The sequence below is a fragment of the Trematomus bernacchii genome, unplaced genomic scaffold (assembly GCF_902827165.1).
Source record: "Trematomus bernacchii unplaced genomic scaffold, fTreBer1.1, whole genome shotgun sequence".
Classification (NCBI taxonomy): domain Eukaryota; kingdom Metazoa; phylum Chordata; class Actinopteri; order Perciformes; family Nototheniidae; genus Trematomus; species Trematomus bernacchii.
Window position 1 is genome coordinate 3873456 of NW_022987778.1, and position 20282 is coordinate 3893737.

The window sequence follows — 20282 nt, forward strand, 5'->3', positions numbered from 1 at the left end:
ATATATAAGTCTTTATTTTATGGCTGTCACAAGTGTATTCACAGACCAAATCACATAAAGATTGTCACTATTGGGAGGAATCTAAACTTATTTCTTAACCATATTTTTGGCAAACACGCTTGTTAAAAAGTTTCCGCAGATCAACGGAGGACATAAATATGGATAAATAAAACAAACAGAACTGAATATTTTGGCAGCGACCAAAGTGAGAAGCTTATAATGTATGACTCATCCATCTGTCTTTATGCTTCGGATGGCCACACACGAACACTCACACGTACGCACACGCACACGCATACGCACACGCACACACACACACACACACACACACACACACACACACACACACACACACACACACACACACACACACACAGATCCCCATTTCCTGCTCTCACAGATAAGACACGCTGAATTCTATCCACACAGCCTTCGATGCAGATAAAAGAGCTCACGCTTGAGCGAGAGCATATGCATGTGCTGGTGGCATGAAGGTTACAGAGGGTTTATGACTGCAGGGATGTTAGTTTGAATCCCCGAATGAGCTTGGGGGTTGGGTAATGCCGTTTCCTCCCACTAAAAAGGTCCAATGAGGTGCCTTTGAGCAAGCCACGTTAGCTGCAGTTAACACTAGTGGCTCCCCTGTGCGCCTAATGATATGAATGTGAAGCCGGGTGTTTGAAAAAAACATTCTCTGAAGTGCTCATCGCCCCCTCACCTGCCATATGGAGAGTATATCTACAGTAATGATTCTGCTACATGATAGATAAACATATGGGGTGTGGTAAGCAAACATACATGTGAGTTTACATAACTTTTGGAAAACTGACTTGCACATGGGGATTAAAATCACAAACACCTTGGAGGCGCAACAACAGTGTTTTTTTGCAGCTGATGACAAGGAATGCTACATTTTACTGCGTTCGTTCTTTAACTCTGCCAAGCTTTGAGGTGGTTTTGGATCGAAGAGAAGAAGGCTCTTTTTTTAAACATTTATGAGCTGCAGGCCTGCAAAAGGGAGGGGTCATCCAACACAGGCTGTGGAGCAAACAGCCTCCCCGTACAAAAAAGCACACTAAACAAATGGCACCAAAAGTTATTTTTCAGATGACTAGTGTAAAAGGAGTCTTTGTGTTCTCAAAAAAGCTCAAACCGAAACTTGCCTAAGTCCAGCAAAGGGAAGTGCTAATGGAAAGAAAGACTCAAAGAGAAAAGTACGCAGTGTACCCAGTGGGAGGAGGGGATTTTCTAGTGAGCAGCAGAAAGATGTATTTTGGGCAAAAGAGCTCCTTCTGGAGGTTTCTGATCCGCTGTTTCACCAGAAGCCACGGCTTTGTGTCTGGGCGTTGGTCTTGTTTCCAATAGCGTCACTTTGTGTGCGACAGCAGCTTCATCAGACCTTAATAACGTGTTTTATTTTTAACTGCCTCTGTTATTCGATGTGGCAGCACTAACTGCAACAGTCATGTTCAATGAGAAGCTGCAGTCAAAATACAAGAGAGGATTTCTGACATACATTGGAGAAATGTGTTGAAATGCTTGTCAATGGAGAGCACACATGAGTACACTGAGCACCTCTATTAGCTGCAGTGCTGAACAACTGCTAATGGACATTTATCCTCTTGGCCATTACCCTGCGACTTAAGGAAACCCATTTGATAAATGAGAGTCAATTACAACACAATTATTCATGTGTAACTTCAAGCCTTTGGTGCTCTTACTATTTATCATGGTATGCTATGTCAGGAAATAAAATAAGCCATCCTTTCATCTGAATAAATCTTCTGAATCTAACAACAGACATCCATTTTCAAATAAACATAACTCACTTTCTAATGCAGTTCACTTCAAGGTCTCGCTTGTGAAATCAAAACTTATCCAAGTTGAAACATGAACTTTCTGGGTATATATTAGGGATGGGAATTTGAAAGCAAATGTATATTCGAATATTCGACCCCCAAAAAAACGGTTAAACGATTAACCGAAATGTACATATCCTATAAAAAAAAAAGAATGTGGGAAAAATGTTGACAAAAAAATAAAAATAAATACATGTTCAAATAAGTATAGAAACCAAGTCGAATTTGTCAAATGTATTGAACTGGTGATCATAGTTTGAACAGTTGACAGCTATAGGCCTACAGCTTTCATGCTTAAAAGATAACTTAACTTATTAACCTGTTAAACCCCACGGACCCGCCGAAGGGTCCGAAAATGCTACATCTGCTAGCACCAGTGTGATCTCTGAAGTGTCATTTATGAAACTATTAATGTTCCACACCCAGCTGACGGGAAGAAACTCAGCTAACTGACTATACAAAAAAAATAAAATAATAATAATAATAATTCCCACAAGAAGCCTTTCAATGAGCCCTTAGCAAATACGGACTGATGCTATTTCTGCTCATAACTCACAAAAATTATCATTTATAATTATACTTTCTGCACAATCAACACATCATCTGAAAGCTGAGATTCCACAGATTCCATGGGTATACACCCCATCACTGCAGGCAAAAATTCACTGAGCTAGCAGCCAGAACATAGCAAATAAACAACATCCGTTTTCAAATCCATGACAATAATTAGCAGGTTAAATTTTACAATAATTTATTTTCTTTTTTTTTTATGGAATGAATAACTATAGTGATGATTCAATGTTATAAAATAATTTTTACAGTCTGGTACCTGAAAAAGGTCAAATGGCACTGATGGAACCAGATGTGCCCAAATGTGCCCAAAGCTTATTCCGCCTGGACTTTTTTCCCCTAAATCTCTCTAAAAAGGTCAATTTTCACTTGTTTTGCCTCAATCTTGATACAGGGTACTTATTATATGTTATACTTTGGATTCCTAAAGCTTTTAGGCTACTAACCCATCATTCAAGGGTGGTTTTCACTATAAGTAATGTTTTTTCTTCAGGCGGAGGTAAGAATTTACACTTTTTTACTATGTTCCATCTGAATTCACTCTGACACAGAAACATCTATATTGATTCTGACACTTCTACATCCATCTCACAGATGTAACCTTGCTTTGAGAAAAAATATTATTAATTTAACCCTTTTAGAAGTGAAGTTATAGTCATTTGTTCTGGGCATGTCATTTTCGAGCCTGAAACCTTAAAAATATGCTTGGGGCTTATGAAAGAGGGATCATACACGAACAACATAACGGGTTAGGGTAACGTAACCCTATTACAACAGAGATCAACAACCTATAACAGGGCCTATGCACAGATGCAGCTATTCAATACTCATTCTTGTTTAAGAATATGAGCATGTCTACTCAGGGGAGAGGCGGGTGCGGAGACGATTCACAATCAGGCCAGCTGTAGAGAAGACCCTCTCAGCTGGAATTTGGGCATAAGATGAGGTTTGAGTCTGCGTGATCTGCGTGTAGGGAGGGGCAGCAGACATATCATTATCTAGAACTAGCTAGATCTGATGGATTTGGACATAAACGCGAGTGAAGTATAACCAGAGAGAGAGAGATCAGCACCTGCAGCTCTGCCCGCTGTGAGGGACCGGTGAGCGGAGCAAAACACACCTTTAGACCTAACACACTTAGCTATGGCACTGTCGTATACATTGAATTATTCCATTTGATAATATGTAATCGACTTAGGCACCCCTCCCGAAAAGGGATCTCATCTTTCTTTTAAAAATTAATCTTTCCCATCCCTAGTATATATGTCAGCGTCAGGATGCTAGATATTATAATGGGTTTTGAAACATGTGTGTAACCCAGTATGTGGGAGCTCTTCACAATTCATAACACTGATCCTGTGAATCTAATGTAAATGAGTTCTGGCCTTTAGTTATGAATATATTCACAGTTGTTTATTAGAATTTGAATGAGGTTGACGGATTGAATTCCACAGGCTAAATAAGGTAGCATATATAATTCTGACTACTAATGAATGATGTTCTGAAATGTACTGATTCTCGATAATCCTGCCAACGGCATACAGTGCCATCCAGCTGGCATTCAGATGTTCTGCGTTGGATTCACCAAGAATAAGGACCATGGAGAAAAAAAGCATCCAGAGCGCTGCATAGTATGGAAAGCGTAAATGATTCACTTTCAACATCCTCAGCTGTGTTGCTTCAAAGCCAACTGTTTTGATTTGAGTAACACTACAGATATACAATAGTCCTTTAGCTGTTGAGTGTTTTGGTTCAAACTGCTGCTGTGGTTCATGCTACACACTCCTAAAGCCAAATGAGGTGACCAGCGATTTGACATGTCATACACATATTTGTAATTGTTGTCAACTGTATATAAAATAGCCGAAATTACAGAAAACCACACCGAAACATCAACGTTATATTTCCAGAAAACATCTCTGTTACAATTGAATATGGATGTTCACAGATACATTTATATTATATGTGTATTTCAAATTGTTGTTTTGCAAACGGAGAAAACATTTAGTTTGGTGGACATGTATTAGATTGGGCCATAGAAACCACACATTTGTCAAAGTAGGATGGAGTGAAGTGAAAAGCCAAGAGAGAAAAGAGTAAACATGCTTCATTATGAACTCTGACTTTTTTTAATTCACAAAACGTTGTCAAAGCGTATTTGTTATCTGATCTTATTCCATCATGAGTTTGATAGTTAAAGGGGCCCTATTATGCTTTTTAGAGTTTTCTCTTTCTCTTTATGTTAAGCTTCATAGGGAGTTTCTCTCAAACACTTCCCGACATGAAACGCCTCCATTGGACTCATTTGTTTACTTCAGTAACATAATGACATCACTATATAACACTCGCCCTACTATTGGCTAACACTCCACCACATTGTACGTGATAGGCTAAGGGGTGGGACACCTCTAAGCGGTTGACCAATCACAACAGATCCAGCCAGCTAACCAATCAGAGCAGACTGGGCTCTGGTTTCAGACAGAGGGTGAAAAGAGGTGCTGCAGCACAGGCAGTATGAGAAAAATAAAGAGCTTTTTGAACATTAAAGCATGGAGACATGTCACAGTAGAGACACAAATTACATACTGTCTATGAACCTGAATATAAGCGTAATATACAAATATATACAATGAAGTCACTGCATCCAAATATTTTGACTTTCTTTGACTGTCAAGTGTGAAGAAAGAGGAGAGCGGGCAGAGAGGGCGAGGCAGGGTGGAGGCTGGAGGCCTGCTCCTGTTGGATTTGGCAATAACATGTCCAGCTCTGCACCACCTCAGCATCGTCCTCACACAATGTGTGTTCTATGTTTTCACAGTGATTCACTCAAATCGTTTACCATGTGCCCATAGGAGACTTTGGTATGGCTGAGTTTCAGTGGTTGAACAGTATTTATCTATATTTCACTCAACAATGCAATGGCGCCATTTTTTTTCTCAACACTGTTTTTGTAGCTCAAGACAAGAAGAGGAGTATAGTATGTCTAACACAACACACATGTTTAGAGTTAAAGCCTCATTCATAAATCCAGTACAATAGCGTGTTACAGGAGAAATGACCCAACTCCCCCATTTCTGTACGCAGTCACAGACAGTCTGTTTCTGGGCCAGCGAGTTTGTTTCCATATGACCTCACCGTGGAGCCGTATAGGAGTCAGCAGTGAGTTCAAACGGAGACCACCAGCAGTAGTTTATGACTTGAATTTAAAAAGATGTCTGAGAGGTCTTGGACATGGTGAAAGCATTATAGTCTGTGAATGAATTGTAAATCTGATAGTAACTCCTCGTGTAAACCACCAAGAAGAATCCACATGTTTTATACAGTAAAACAGCCGTGTAGTAATAAGTGTCACGGTACTGAGAACATGTTCCCAACCACGTTTAAATACAAAATGTCAACCTGGAGAAGCACATCTCCCAACACACCTGCAAAATGAAAAAATACCTCTTTTATCATAATAAGGTTTTTCTATTTTCTACCTCTCTCGCGCCACACCCTGATTGGCCAAGAAGGAAAAAGCAACAAGCTGCCTCCAGTTATTAATTAGGATCCAACAGGTGATCTGAATCACCCTCCAATCAACACAGGGTAATTGACATTCAGAAACAGAAACATCAGTTCAAGTGTGAAACTAAAAACTCTAAAAGCTACATCAAAATCCTAACTCACACTCACTTCTATGCAGCTGTTTTACATTTCATTTCCACTTGAAAGTACTGCAGAGCTGATCGCAGCATCAGCTCCCAAACTGATTCCACTCAGGAATGCTGGTCTGCACACGGAGACAGATGTCAGGTAACGGCTGGACATTCCCTGGCGGTAATGCACTATTTCACATTTCCAGACACCAGCGAAACAATGTTTTTATTTCAATGTGTGCTGGAATGTACCTTTCAGCACAACACTATAGATGTCATGTCTTCTGCAGTGCTATAGTGAGGAAGGGGCATTCCTAGTGAAACATTGAGAAGACTTTTTTGGTGAGGCAGATTTGGCTGATCAGAAGAGTATGTTCGAAAAGTCAGTCAGTTATGAAAGAGGCTGAAGGTTTCCCATTAGAGGAGAGGGGAAGGTTACAACAAGCTCAGGCTGTAATTTGTTTTATGCTACAAGCAGCAATGGCAGCCTGAAGTGGTCCTGTTTGTGTTTAGATTGCACTGCCTCTAATAAGGACATCCATGATTACACACTAATCAATGATCTTCTATTCAGCCCTACTCTTGAATGTTCTCATGCTAAGTACCGGGATAATTGCAATCCTGGCTATTTTTGTTTTGACATGTAAAAGCAGAAATACACACACAAGCTTTAATATTTATTTATTTTAAAACTATGTACACTTAGGTCTGGATCTGGATATGAAATCCACAGTTCATCAGGGCAGTGAACCCAGTTTATTCCAGGAAAATATGTGTGCTCGAAAGTAGCTGCAAGTTGAATGATGCAAGGATGCAACAACAGCAAGTCAGAGTTCCACCAAGATACAGAAAACGACAACTTACCAAAGGCAAATCTTTACTCACTCAGAGATAGAAATGTCGGTACCACTTTACAATAAGACTACCCTTATAAAGGATGCATAAAGGGTTTATAATTAGGCTATGAATTAGGTTGTAAACACTTTATTAATCATTAAGAACCATTTATAAACCAGTTCTAACATAGTTTTCATACATCAACACAGGCTCACTATTTGGCAAGATGACTAAGCCTTATATTGGCTACTTAGCGAGAATCAACTCAGTGAGCAACAGATACCAAGGATGCTGGCTGATGAAGAAGACGAAGTAAGCTAGGTAGCCAATATAAGGCTTAGCAGGACAGATACATGTGGGCTCTCTATTTGGCAAGCAACCGGTCACAGGTGCCCTGTTTATCTCATGTCTTATAAAAGCTTATTAATGATTTATAAAGTGTTCACAACCTAATTAATAAATGAATTACAAACTATTCGTAAACCCTTTATAAGGGTAGTCTTATTGTAAAGTGGTACCGAAATGTCTCTCTCATAATTCAGATTTGATCAGATGTTAACATCCACCAACACTCAACAAAGTGATCTGCTGTCTCGTTTGATAATGTCTGGTTGTAAAGTAGACAACATAGGTTTAGCTTATCGTTGTGGTTCTAAAACTTTTTTTTAAATTGGAATTACATCTAATAATAGGGAAATATTCCTATCTTAGAGTTTGGACCACACTTTCCAGGGATAAGATATTTCTATTTCACCGTCTGCTACAGTAAAGTATAAGCCTGCGATTAAAGATTCAGGCCCACCCTCTTTAAACTTGCCTTCCCATCCATCTAGTCTCCATTGAGTCATAACTTAAATCAGATTCTTTACTTATATCTCTCATTTGAGACTGATGCTGATAAAGGATCCTAGCTTTCACCTGTACTCACTGGCTGAAGTGGAAATAGCACATGGTCTTATGACTTTGAGTATGGACTTTCACAGATGGAAACCAGTGAGTTTAAATGTGAGTTTAACACCCGAGGTATAATTTTAAAGTATTTAAGTCCTTTATTGGATGCCACAAGACTTTCCCCTGAATACAATTTGACTAAATGGCCTTCTGATTATATGACACATTTCACTTTTTTTTGTTTTACACATCTAAGAACAGTTTAAGCGTGTAATGGAAAGAGGATAAACAAGCACCAGGTGAATGCTCCTTTTCTTTTAAATTAATTTGCGTTAGAGAATCAGGCAGCAAGAACAAGCATGTACAATGTTTCCCCTTTAGACTCCTTAGGCTTATTGGTACTTTTGTGTGTAGCAAAAATGATCTCTCACACTGTGAATTAGCCATACAGCCTCTGGAGGTTATTAAACCAGGGTTGGACCACATTTCTGTCAAATTGGAATACCTGGACAGTCCATGTGTGTCATTGGTTTGCAAAGAAGAAATAGGATCTCTTGTTGTGGAAATGGCTCCAAACATCTGAGAGCATTGCAATAAATCTACACCGAAGTCAACAATGTTCAAAACACCTACACTGTCTCCTTTGGGATCACTTTTACAATCGGGATTTGTCAAAAGAGAAGCTTGGGAATGCGTTGTTGGCTTTAGAGTGACAGGATGCTCCGGGGTCACGCGTGGTCAGCTTCCCTGCGCCGAATCCTTAAATTCCCCAGAGCCTATTCCCATGGCCCAGTCAGGCACAATATGATACATCACACTTCATAGTTGGCCACAAAACTACTTTCAGCATGCACACATCACTCCTTTCTTCTGCTTTTCTTCTGGTTTGGCTCATTGTTGACTTCAGCTGTTGTTGCCAGTTGCTCAGAGATTCTTTTCCCTCCTAATCTTGTTTCTCTTCTGCAAGATAGTTTATGTGCAGAAGATAGGAAATGTACGTTCCACAATGTCCAAATATTTCTCTACTGTCTGCTTGTGCACCTCAATAGTGTGTTTCCCATCAGTTCTTCACTGGCTAGGTTTTGCTTCTCTCCACCAACACTGTTCTTCATGGGTTAAATTATTAATGGATTTAATATTGAATGAGACATACAGCACATGATATCATCTTAGAAGAGGAGGAAACATTTAGTTATCATGTAATTGTTGCCCACAGTACATAATCGGAGTCTGTGCTCACTTCAGAATATTGCATGATACTAGCAAGAACTTTTGAGCATCTGTTTTGGTACTCCATGTGTGAAAGATTCAACACATGATTGCACAAGGGGCTTGGTTGTCTGGCTTGGCGGTGACTCTCAGCTCCACTGTGCAGCTGTTCTGAGCTTCATGCTACTGCAGGCGGCCGTACAGTCAGTCAAACCAATCTTCATGGGACACATCTTTTCCTACGGTTATTTTAAGCCTTCATAACCAGCAAGATGACGACATTTTCTCGGCCTCCCTAACACTGGGATCTGTGTGAACCGCAGCACAGACCAAACACACACACCCACAAATGCCCCACCCTGGATCCCCTTTCCTCCCCCCTTCCCCTCTTTCGTCAGCTACATGTGAAGCAACCTAGTCTTTTGTTGGTTCTCCAGTCTGGCTATATTTATCTGGAGCGAGCTATTCCAGACTGTCATCTGCACGCTCCCGGCCCCCTTGATTCTGTCTGAACCCAGCCTGTAATGAGGCCGTCTGGTGTGAAATTACTCAGAACACTTCATGATCCCTCTGCGATGCCGATGAAGATTCTGAACAGGATGGAAGTTGGCGCAGATCTGAATTGATGTCAGCATGCTGTGAAAAGTAGCTCTCATAACTGCAGAGTCCCGCTGCCATGTTGTGGAAGTGGCAGAGCAGGAGGTTAGCTATTTGGATAAATATGAAAGGGGGATCTGCAAATTCATTTTTAGCTCGAAAGTATCCTCATTTGAGATAAAAACGATTGGGTGTAGAATCGTAAAAGTTCTAAAAACGATTACTTATTTTGTTTAGATGTGTACCATTTTCAATATCCGTAATCGTATAGTGGAAGGTCCTTTGCGCATGCATTAGCGATCTAGTTTAATTGACTTTTTATTGCGTTATAAGGCATATTTCTATCAACCACATTTGATAACATGTACATTTTAACAGGATGATTTAACTGTGATTATTCAGCTTCAGGAAAATCTGATTGTAATCACGGCAATGGATGCCACAAAACGGTTTCTTGTTTCTGTTTTGATTGAGAGAGAAAATGACAGTATGATTATGCAGGTCAATTTCTTTGGAAAGTTATTCATCATGTTTTAAGTGTTTGCCAGCTCAACTTGGTTAGAGTGTCAACATGTCTGACTAAATGCAAGTAGAAAGGTTTATCTAGGAGATTAAAACTCATTCGCCTAGTCTTGGAGAAAAGTCGTTTTCGAACTACAGAAATAAACTAATAGTTTGGAGTCAGATGTCCCATGATTCAACACAGCGGCCTGGTGCTCATGAGTCATACACCGTCTGAGTTGGAGGGAGTCCCTGCACTCACAGTGGATTTCTCTACAGTATATTTAAAAAAAAGTGAGTCATGTTTACGTGTCAGCTTATGTCCCTGCTGGATAGTGCTATGTAGATTATAACCCAACACATGTAAAATGCAATATAGAACATTAATATTAAATATGTTTTCCATTTTGGCTCTTGTTTCATTTGATGTATTGGAGTCCCTGCTGTGGGTGGCTTACTGTATATGCTACTTTCTAAACAGAATTCCCCAGGAGTCTGAGGGTTGCTGAGAGAACAAACATAAAACACATCTGATAACAAACCGGTCTCGCAGTAATTGCGGCACCCTGGCAGTCTTTCACCGCAGTTGTTTTGTCTATATTAGGCAAGAGAAGCGGCGGGACAATTTGATGAAAGCTTCCAGGTTTGGCTCGCTGCTAACTGACCAAGCCCTCTCCAGATGTCTGAGTGGAAAGCTCAGGCTTTTCCTAACACGTCTCAGATGAGTCAGCCCAACACTGGAAACATTTCCCATGATGCACACTGCTTTTCCAGTGCGAGCAGCCTTTTGTTACCGCATTGGCCACATTGGTTTGATTCCACTGATCAGAGCATGTGAGCTACATGCGATGCAGAGCGTTCAACAAAGCAAGCATTGTTCCTCAATCTGATTTAGGCATTAGTTTATATCATATGATGATGTGCGATAACAAAATCTAGTGATAATACCAGGATAACACTCATGATAAACAGGAAGAGGAGATCTTGAAAGATGATCTTAAGGGGTCAATTAATTCCATAACAGCCCTTTAGGGTGAGAAGACGTTTTGTTTTTTCCTTTTAATTTACTTAAAATGGATAAGAGAAACAATGATAGCCAGAATAGCACATTTCTCTCTTTTCATACAGAAAATGATAAACCAGATTCTCCCAAAAAAAAATGTAAAAAGAAAAAACCCATAGAGGACATTCATATCGAGACATCTGGTCATGCATAATTCCTGCTTATTGAAAACTTGGCAGTTTTGTGATGATGAGAATTTTCTCTAGAGTTTTCATTTTGGGCACTAAACTCCCCAACAGCTCTTATCGAAAATAAACACGCACAGTTTAGTTGCTGCAGTGTGTGAAGAATTTAAACCCGTCTTACTCGGGGTCAGACTCACGTTCCTTCAGATCTCTGCCCCATTGTCGTCCTACAGGTATCCTTAGATGGTCTTGTCTTCTATCTTCTGTACCACTGTCTGTTTGTTTTATTATTATTTTAACATGTTTACTGTTATTATGTTCAGTAATTGACATTAATCTCATCTAATCCATATCCTGTTGCCTGCTACAAAGAGCCACTATCCTCAAAAACATCATGAGCCAAATCTAATAAACTTTCCAGATTTCCGAGTATGTCAAGCTTTTGGCCAAAGGCACATCATTTTCAGGACTTTTCGTTCCAATAACTTTTTCTTTGTCCACTGTTGGATTCAAAGTTCAGCTGTACTTTAGATCAAGTGCTTTTTAACAAATGTTAACAGGCTATAACACGCTAAACTATACTGATGAAGATTGCTAGATCATTCTTGCTACAAATATGCATGGTACTGTTGGAACATAAAAATGGTAAGCAAATATCATAGTGAGAAGTATTACAAGCATAAATATTTCTATAACATGTCCACTCTTTGTAAAGTCTGCTAAATATATCTGTAACATTTTTATATTCTATTAAATGGATCCAACACAAAAAAACATTAATAAAACCTGGCTTGCCCATGACCTGTTATTGTAAAACTCAAAGTATTAATACATGTGGAGAGAGTCATTTATGTCAGAATGCCACTTTCCAAGACATTTAAAATTTTTATTTTTACATTGCAGTCCTCTTATGTAAATGTTGACTATTTTCCTGTATTTCCATGCAATTCTAACCCCATGCTTCTGCTGCTGTATAATACCGTGTCCTTAAAATTACCTATGATTGCACGGCGACAAGGCAATCACAGTTTAACAACAACATTTGAAATCCCCAAATTGCCGTAACAGACCTGAAACTTCAGTGTATCATTCGTCACTAAATTGCTGTGAAACCCCCTTTCACTCACTTATCTGATTGACGTGCAAAGGGTTAAAACAACATGGGAGCACACCATGAGATGGCCTTTGACCCTCCACCTAAGCAGAGAATCTGGAGCTGTGTTTATGTACAGAAACTCTTTTGTGTACACACCCAGGGCTAAATGAGGTCTGTGTGTGGGCCGTCTGCCCGCCCTAAGCAGATCAGGGCCCTAAAATATAATCCGTGCAGCCTGCCGCTGACAGCCAGCAACCTCAAAGAGAGCAATGTGGGAGAGATCATCTGCCAGGGGACTATTGAGTCCTCAAGGAGAGGGACAAGTCATGTCTTTTTGACTGTTCTTGCATCCCAATGAGAAGAAACTGTGCTATTATGTGCTTTTGAAGTCAATCAATCCTCAGTCAATTTGAAAGCAACGCCAATCACACATTCAGAAGGAAGGCAGAGTTTCTCTCTTATTTCAAAGGTTTTTTGCTTCTGGCACATCTGTAAAATGTGAAGAAAAACTGGATAGCTTCATCAAATAAATCTTCTGCTTTAAACGATTCTTGTGATTTAATACGAATACTTACTTGTGTAGTTTACAACATTGGACTCTTCTAGTTAACTGTTAAGATCTGGGTGGCTTGAAAAAACGTGAAGAGTCAGATGATCGAACTGGCTTTAAAGAAACCCGTGGGCAGAGCCAGATTAACAATGTATGGGGCCTTGGGCTGAAGATGTGCTGATGGGACCCAACCTGATGCACCAGAAGGTTTAGTAAATATAACTATTAAACAAGTTGTTGTTGGAAATTGGCTGGCACTTTCAAACAATACTTGGCAGATGATTTGATGAACCATTTGTCTATTACCCCCAGTTGGAAGATCAAAACAAAATCAAGAAAAGCTGTCAGTTTCATACTTTTCTCTTTTCTCTAAGAATGTCTCCAGTTTGGATTTGACTGATGCTATTGCAGCATCCACGCTAAACTCTCTAACGGCCTGCTGTCGTTTTTCTGATCAGTCGTCTCACACGAAACCAAAACCTAGCTCTTGACAGGACGTGGATTGATCTGAACAATGTTGGTTTGGACACAAATGCATTACTTGAAGACAAATGGATTTGTTGTTTGATCTCATAATACAGCTAGAATCCAGATGCCATGCTAAGTAACTTTTGGTGTTGAATTTCTGCACATTCCTCTTTTACTCTGTATGGACTCATTTGTATTCATAATTACGTTATGGGGATTTAATCAAGCAAACAAGTTGTGTTATTCTAGCTGAAATACAAACCTAAATACTAATGGCATTAAAACCATTTTTTGTAACTATTTGGTCCACTTTAAAAAGTCCTCTGAGGATACATAATATAAAAGTTATTGTATTGTGGTTTCAGGGTGCATGCATTACTAACAAACGATCACATTACCACAAAGTAATAACCACACAGTGAACCTGGATCCTTTGGGAATCCTGGGAGTCTGAAGACCCCGGGCATGCCTGGTTGGTCATAGCCTTGCCCTAAGGTTAGCCAAACTCATTAAGTAGAGAAAGATGATTAGTAATATTAAAAACCATTCTCTTGTAAACAGCCACCAAAGACTGATTTAGAAGTTTAACGTTGATCAACCATATCACTTTTTATGGCGTGTTTTGATCTTTCCGTAGGTATTGCTCTGTGTTTCAAATCTCCGCTGTTACTGTTGTGAATACGTTATAATAACATGACGAACACGACCCAAATCAACATTAACCAGAATGATCCTTTAACTAGCTGTAGTTTACATGTGTGATTAAATGGTCATGAAGGCAGTCTTTAGCATTTTAAATGTAGCTGGCATGCTTACCTTAACACAGCAGCTCGCTGTGAAAGGGCAGCTATGGCATAATGTCTTGTTCAAGGACACCTCAACGGGAGTTATTGCTGTTACAAGAGTCAAACCTCTCGCATTTCCATTATTGGAACGCCGATGTAATCACCGGGCAGACATGCTGCCCACCCTGTTGCTGCAGGACAGATATAAAAAAATCTACCTGTAACAAGATGAAGTTATAGAGAGGAAAGGAGCGGGGTGAGGCAGGTTGCTCATACAGCTAAGTTTAGATTCTCACAATGATGTTTGCCGGGGGCCAGATTCCCCCAAAAACAGTTAATAAACCATGACTCACTGAAACTTTCTCTCTGAAAGTGGCAGGATAGAGACCAGGCAGCCAGAAGTAAGGGAGGTTATATCATATTAGAAGTGTTATCAATATTGATTGTCTTCCTTGCTCAGAGAAGTTGTAAGAGTCTTATTTTCATGATGCCAACAGGAGGAGACTCTCAATGAGCAAGATGTCTTACTGACTACAAGAATGACTACATTGCACGTTTTAAAAGAAATGAAGTTGTTTTAAAGCTGAGCAATCAAAGTGTATGATCTTTCAAAAAACCACTAAAGAGTTTGTTACAGTTTACTAATACCATCATACAGATGTTCTTCTTCTTGCTCCTTTTTGACCATGAAAGGTATATGACATTCAATCAGTTGATTAGATTCATTTTTTGTGTAAAGGTCTGTGTTGGAGGTTCTTGCACCTAAGTGATTTAATTTAATATCCAAAACTCTCTCCTGAGAAATGTTTCATGACTCTAAAGAGACTACTTTTTGGTAGGATTTTTAGGCACTTTTTTAGGTATTTCCAAAGACAGAAAGCAGTCAAGGTGCCGCGCATTCTGCTCTGCATTTGTATAAACACTCTGATTTTCTTGTTTGGATTTTCTCCAAATGTCCCATTTTTTCTCTGTCCTAACATTGCGTGGTGTTTAAACTAAGAGGTGAGGAGAGGGTCACCAAGTGTGTGTGGGACCCATACTTGCCAACCTTGAGACCTCAGAAATCGGGAGCATTTCAAAACCACTGCGGGGGGGGGGGGGGGGGGGGGGGGGGGATTGCTAGTGGATCGCCGGAGCTGTTTTCGATTAACATTAACATGCTTATTGTAGTTGTAAGTGCAATACCTGTAGCACCATGGAGCATATGTGTGGGCTGGACCTGTATCCAGGAAAGGAGTGAGCAGAGGGTGGAGTTGTCGATTCTTGTTCTGTTTACTGTGACTATCTTCTTCACCCTCTCAGACTTTCAGTTGCGTGCGCTACTAAAGAGACGCGCTACCATGGAAACCAAACAATGGTGTAGCTGTATTAAAGTCCGAGTGGAAACAGTCCAGGGTAAATCTGATTTTGTCAGAAATCGGGAGAAATGCGGGAGAAATATGACCCGGGAGAGGGTTATGAAATAGGGAGTCTCCCGCGAAAATCGGGAGGGTTGGCAAGTATGGTGGGACCAGCACAACCAGCTGAACTCTAATCTCATCAATTTCCCAATGCAAATATTGAATTTATTAATCTTCTGTGCAGACACTTGTAGTCACACCATTTCCCCTGCCAACTCTCAAGGAGCACAAGGAGGCCTTGTGTACAGACATTTCACAAAGCCAAGCCAAATTTCATATTTATTTTTTCTTGTTACCATGGCGACATTATACTCTAGGGGAGATAGCAGGCTCATATGCAGTCTTGGGATGCAAATTCCATCGTTAAGCCTTGCAATTGAAAATGCAAACACATTCAGGATGCAAGACATGTCTAAAACACTCACCAACACACAAAAAACATTAGACAATGTTTGGAGTAGATATTCTTGACTTATTTTACACTTTTTAACAATTTAAAATAAGCCTTTTCAATTAGGTTTGAGATAAATCAGTCAATACCCTTTTAGCATTATCTGGTAGCTTTACACATAATTATTTCTGCCAAAAGTTGGAAGTGTTTTGTTTTCTCTCCATTTCTGTGGTTTGCCTGTCTCTTCATGTGTTGGGTCATATTTGTATTTTTGAGAAAATCCATATTTTATAGATGGATTTCCAGAAAACAAGACAAGGCAAAACAAAAACAACAAACAGGGGGCTTTGTAGAAAGCTTGGTAATGGGGCGAGAAAGAACTCATTAACGTTTCACACTGTTTGACCAACAGAGGGGAGTGGCGGCGGACACGGCTCCCCAAGGAACACAGAACCTTCTAACAGATTTACATAACAACCTCAAACTTTGTGGGGCACACAACAGATAGCAAAACAGGAAAACAACTTCAATTACCATGCCAACCAACAAAAAGCATGTCCTGGAGAGCAATTTATGGTTTGGAAATAACTATCCTGCCAATTCAAACCTGGGGAAAGTGGCAGTTAAATAGCAGCCTTGATGGCAGCTGAAGGGATTCAGAGCTGCAGGCAGTTTTAAAGACTCTGAACAGGAACATGTCATGTCCAATTTCAGATTCAACCGTGATAAAGTGAGCATCACTTGAAGTCCTGTCACATTGCTGCTGAATACAGGAACATTTGGTTCTAATGGCAAAATGTTCCTTTTCAATGATATGATGAAATGGTGTTCACTGAAACATTTGGTAGGCAAAATATGTTCGAATCAATCACAGATGCAATGGTGAATTGAGGGCAATGATCACCAGGAGGTTAAACAAGCAGGTCGGTGAAACATTTAATCTTTTACCTTAGTGTTGTTATATTTCCTCCACTTATTCTATGCTAAGAACTGTATAGTATTGATTTGGTAAGCTCTTGTGTATGCTGTTATTCAGAAGCAGACATAGGCTGTCTGAGAGGAAGGGGTGAAGAAAAAAGCACAGGTTGAATGTGTTGGGGCACTGGCACACAAAATGCTTTCTATAAGCAAACTACTGTATATGGCTGAATCAAGTTTTCTGTACTGGAAGGTCACCTTACAGAGGACTGAATCAACTTCTCCCAACTAGGAGGGCATCAGAAGGTGCTAAATCAAGCTTTCTCCACTGGAAGGGCATCATAGAAAGCACTGATTCAAGTTTTCTCCACTGGAAGGACATCATAGAAAGCACTGATTCAAGCTTTCTTTCTCTACTGGCAGGGGACCCTAGAGTGACAGGATCGTGTTTTCTCCAATGGAGAAGCATCATTGAGATTATTAAATCATGTTTTCTCCACTGTAAGGCCCCCTAAAAAGCACAGAAATACGTTTTCTCCACTGGTAGGGCACCCAAGAAGGCACTGAATAAGTATTATGGCATTATGTATTATGTGGCAAAACATGAAAGTGTGAAAGCATGCAAAAGTGCTAGGTTGCAAGAAAAACGTGTGGAAAAAATGTAATTATAGGTGAAGGCTTACTGTGTTTATGATTTGATTAGAATTACTTGATTCATCACGTGGTGGCAGACTGTAAGAAGAAAGGTGCCAATGACTTGAACACCCAGGCATCTACACATCATGTGACGCATGGCCTGTGACATTTGAAGATGTAAACACAGGGAAAATGAATGAAATGAATCCCCGTGTAAGCCTTCTACAGAGTTGGAGGAAGAGTCCGCCACACAGCTGGTGGCAGGCATTTTGTCGAGCCAAGGGGGGCCAAAATCTAATCAAAGACTTGGTACATCTGGTCAACATTAGCAATTAGTTCTCCATGGTCAGTGGGTCTACTGTTCACACTAAGGCAGCGAGGTTTGTGCCAGCACATAATAAGATGAGGAGAAATTGTACCTGGGGTTTCCAGTTTTATTCTGCTATTTGAAATGGAGGAAAAGTTAATTTTAGAAATGTGGAACCTACATGTACTGCACCATCTCACCAACCTAACTATAATGCTAACTATTGTATGTATATTTGCATAGATATTGTAATATGCAAAAAAGTTTCTGTGAGTCATCAGCAAATGCAATGCGACCACAGCTGACACTGTTTGCACGGGGTACAACAAATTAGAGCGGGGGTGTCGCCGTCACGCAGTCAGTGGGTTTATCTAAAAATGAGCAAACAGAAGGGCAGATGACTTTCAGTGCTCGTGGTGAACAGATCACAGTGCCGACGATGTGAATCCAGCTCTCCAGCTGAGCTTTGATTCTGTGCCACTGAAACAAAGCGATGCTACCCCGTTCAGATCAAGAGACACTTCTGTACTTTAGCTGCCAATAAGACACTCATGGAGAGGTTTGCCTTGGACTTAATTGGAGTGGAATTTGCAGTGTGAGTTTGAAGTTCTGACAGCTGGACGAAGACAATGAGCTCAACAGCTGCTCTAAGTCCAAGGCTGATGCTGCCAATTCGCCATATGTACAATTTTGCGCGGAGGTGAGTTGGTAAAGCTGTTTGATGGCAGTTTAAAACTTCACATCCACATACTGGATTTGCCTCACCCAAACACTAACTGTACTCACATTCGGGAAGATTAAGAAGCAGAATTCCTGCATCAAGTCATACTGAGCAAGGTACATCTGTGGCTGAATTTACTCATGCACTATGTGTCCATTGTATGAGCCTTGGCCTCCCAGCATCCCCCTCTCCAACACGCACACTGCCTCCCTCACTCCCTCACTAGCCCCCTTTCTCGCTCTCACTTTCATCTCCCCTCTCTGGGTGGATAAGGAGCAGCTCTGCCTGCCACTGTGCACTTCCCTCTGAAAGAGCCATTCATTGCTGCCGGCGCAGGGACCTCGGCTCACCTCCTATGCACAGAGGGTTTCAACTTCTCTACCTCCTGGCTTTTGGCAACACGCATTCAACGCAAACATTCTCAAGGTAAAAGCTCTGACACACTCAGAAGGTCAAAGGCTGAAAGGCGGAGAAAAAAACCCCAGCTTTGGATGAAAAACCGACAGACGTTGTCTCAGACCTTGGACCAGGGTTAGGCACACATTTCCTCTGATGTATTGAGTTTCTTCCAAGAAAAAATAATATTTCACTACTGTGCAAAGACTATGAGAGTGGACAGCACTAGATACAAATAAAGAAAACATAATGTAGAGTTTTCTCTAACTTTCTGCTCAACTGGTGCAAGTTATAGTGAAAGTCTCTGAAGTTAATTTTGAGGCATCAGCGTGTCAAGCATTGATTTATGCATTGGGGAAGCGTGCATCTCTCACAGAGGGGGAGAAAGGGAGAAGGGGGGAACAGGACACTGACAGAGTGATTTGCAGTGGCACTTACCTCCTAGAGCGGGGCTGGGGAGGCAGAGCAGCAGGGTCAGAAAGGCACCGACCAGGACCGAATGCATGGCTCTCATATTTTCGTGCTGAAAGTTAAGTCCTCCACTCTCACGTTAAAGACACTCCATTCAGAAGGGGACTGAATGAGTTTCCAGTTTTGGGACCTGCTGCAGGATACTCCTCCATGTCAAGGGGCTGGGCTGGGGAGGGACGATGAGAGAGACGCCCTCTTACAACCCCCCCCTTTCTCTCCAGCACACACACAGACTTCTTTAGATTGAAAAATCCAGAGATGGCAAAAAACTACACACAACCTTTACTCAAGTAGAAGTACAGATACTGGTGATTAAAAATAACCTGGTAAAAGTAGAAGTAACTTCTTTACTCAAGTAAAAGTAAAGAAGTATGGGCTTCGAAATGTACTTAAGTAAAAAGTACCCATAACTACCAGCTGTTTTAAAGAGTACCTGACCTCACTTTATATTAATAGAACAATAATGTCATTGTTAGCTAATGAATGTTTCCATGCTGAACAACGGCAACATGACAACGTTTTCATTGGTCCCTCTTCTTTAGAGAAGACCAGGAAATGATGGATACACGGATCGTGTTCAAATCAATAGGCACGCAATGACTCTACACTGTAAATTGTAATAAATTGACTTTACTTAAAAAAGGTTAGGAAACCGATTGCCTCAACATTTCCAAGTAAAGTTAATCATTAATCTTTAAGTTGTTTCAACTTAAAAGTACTGAGTTCACGCAACTTATATAATTACAGTAAACTTGAGTAGACTCAACTCAAGATCATTCCTTATGATGACTATACAAAGTTGGTTTAGACAACTTAAAGATCTGAGTTATGTTAAATTAGCACAACTCATAAT

At 40.4% G+C, this 20282-nt stretch overlaps 1 protein-coding gene across 1 annotated transcript in view; it reads right to left on the reverse strand.

Annotated features, from left to right (window-relative positions):
- Nucleotides 1-19489, reverse strand: part of cspg4 (chondroitin sulfate proteoglycan 4) — a 71975-nt gene extending 52486 nt beyond the window's left edge. The window contains exon 1 of the mRNA XM_034149307.1: nucleotides 19397-19489. Coding sequence (XP_034005198.1) covers nucleotides 19397-19472 — 76 coding nt within the window. The 5' untranslated portion in view covers nucleotides 19473-19489. The remainder of the gene's footprint in view (nucleotides 1-19396) is intronic.
- Nucleotides 19490-20282: the final 793 nt, after the last annotated feature.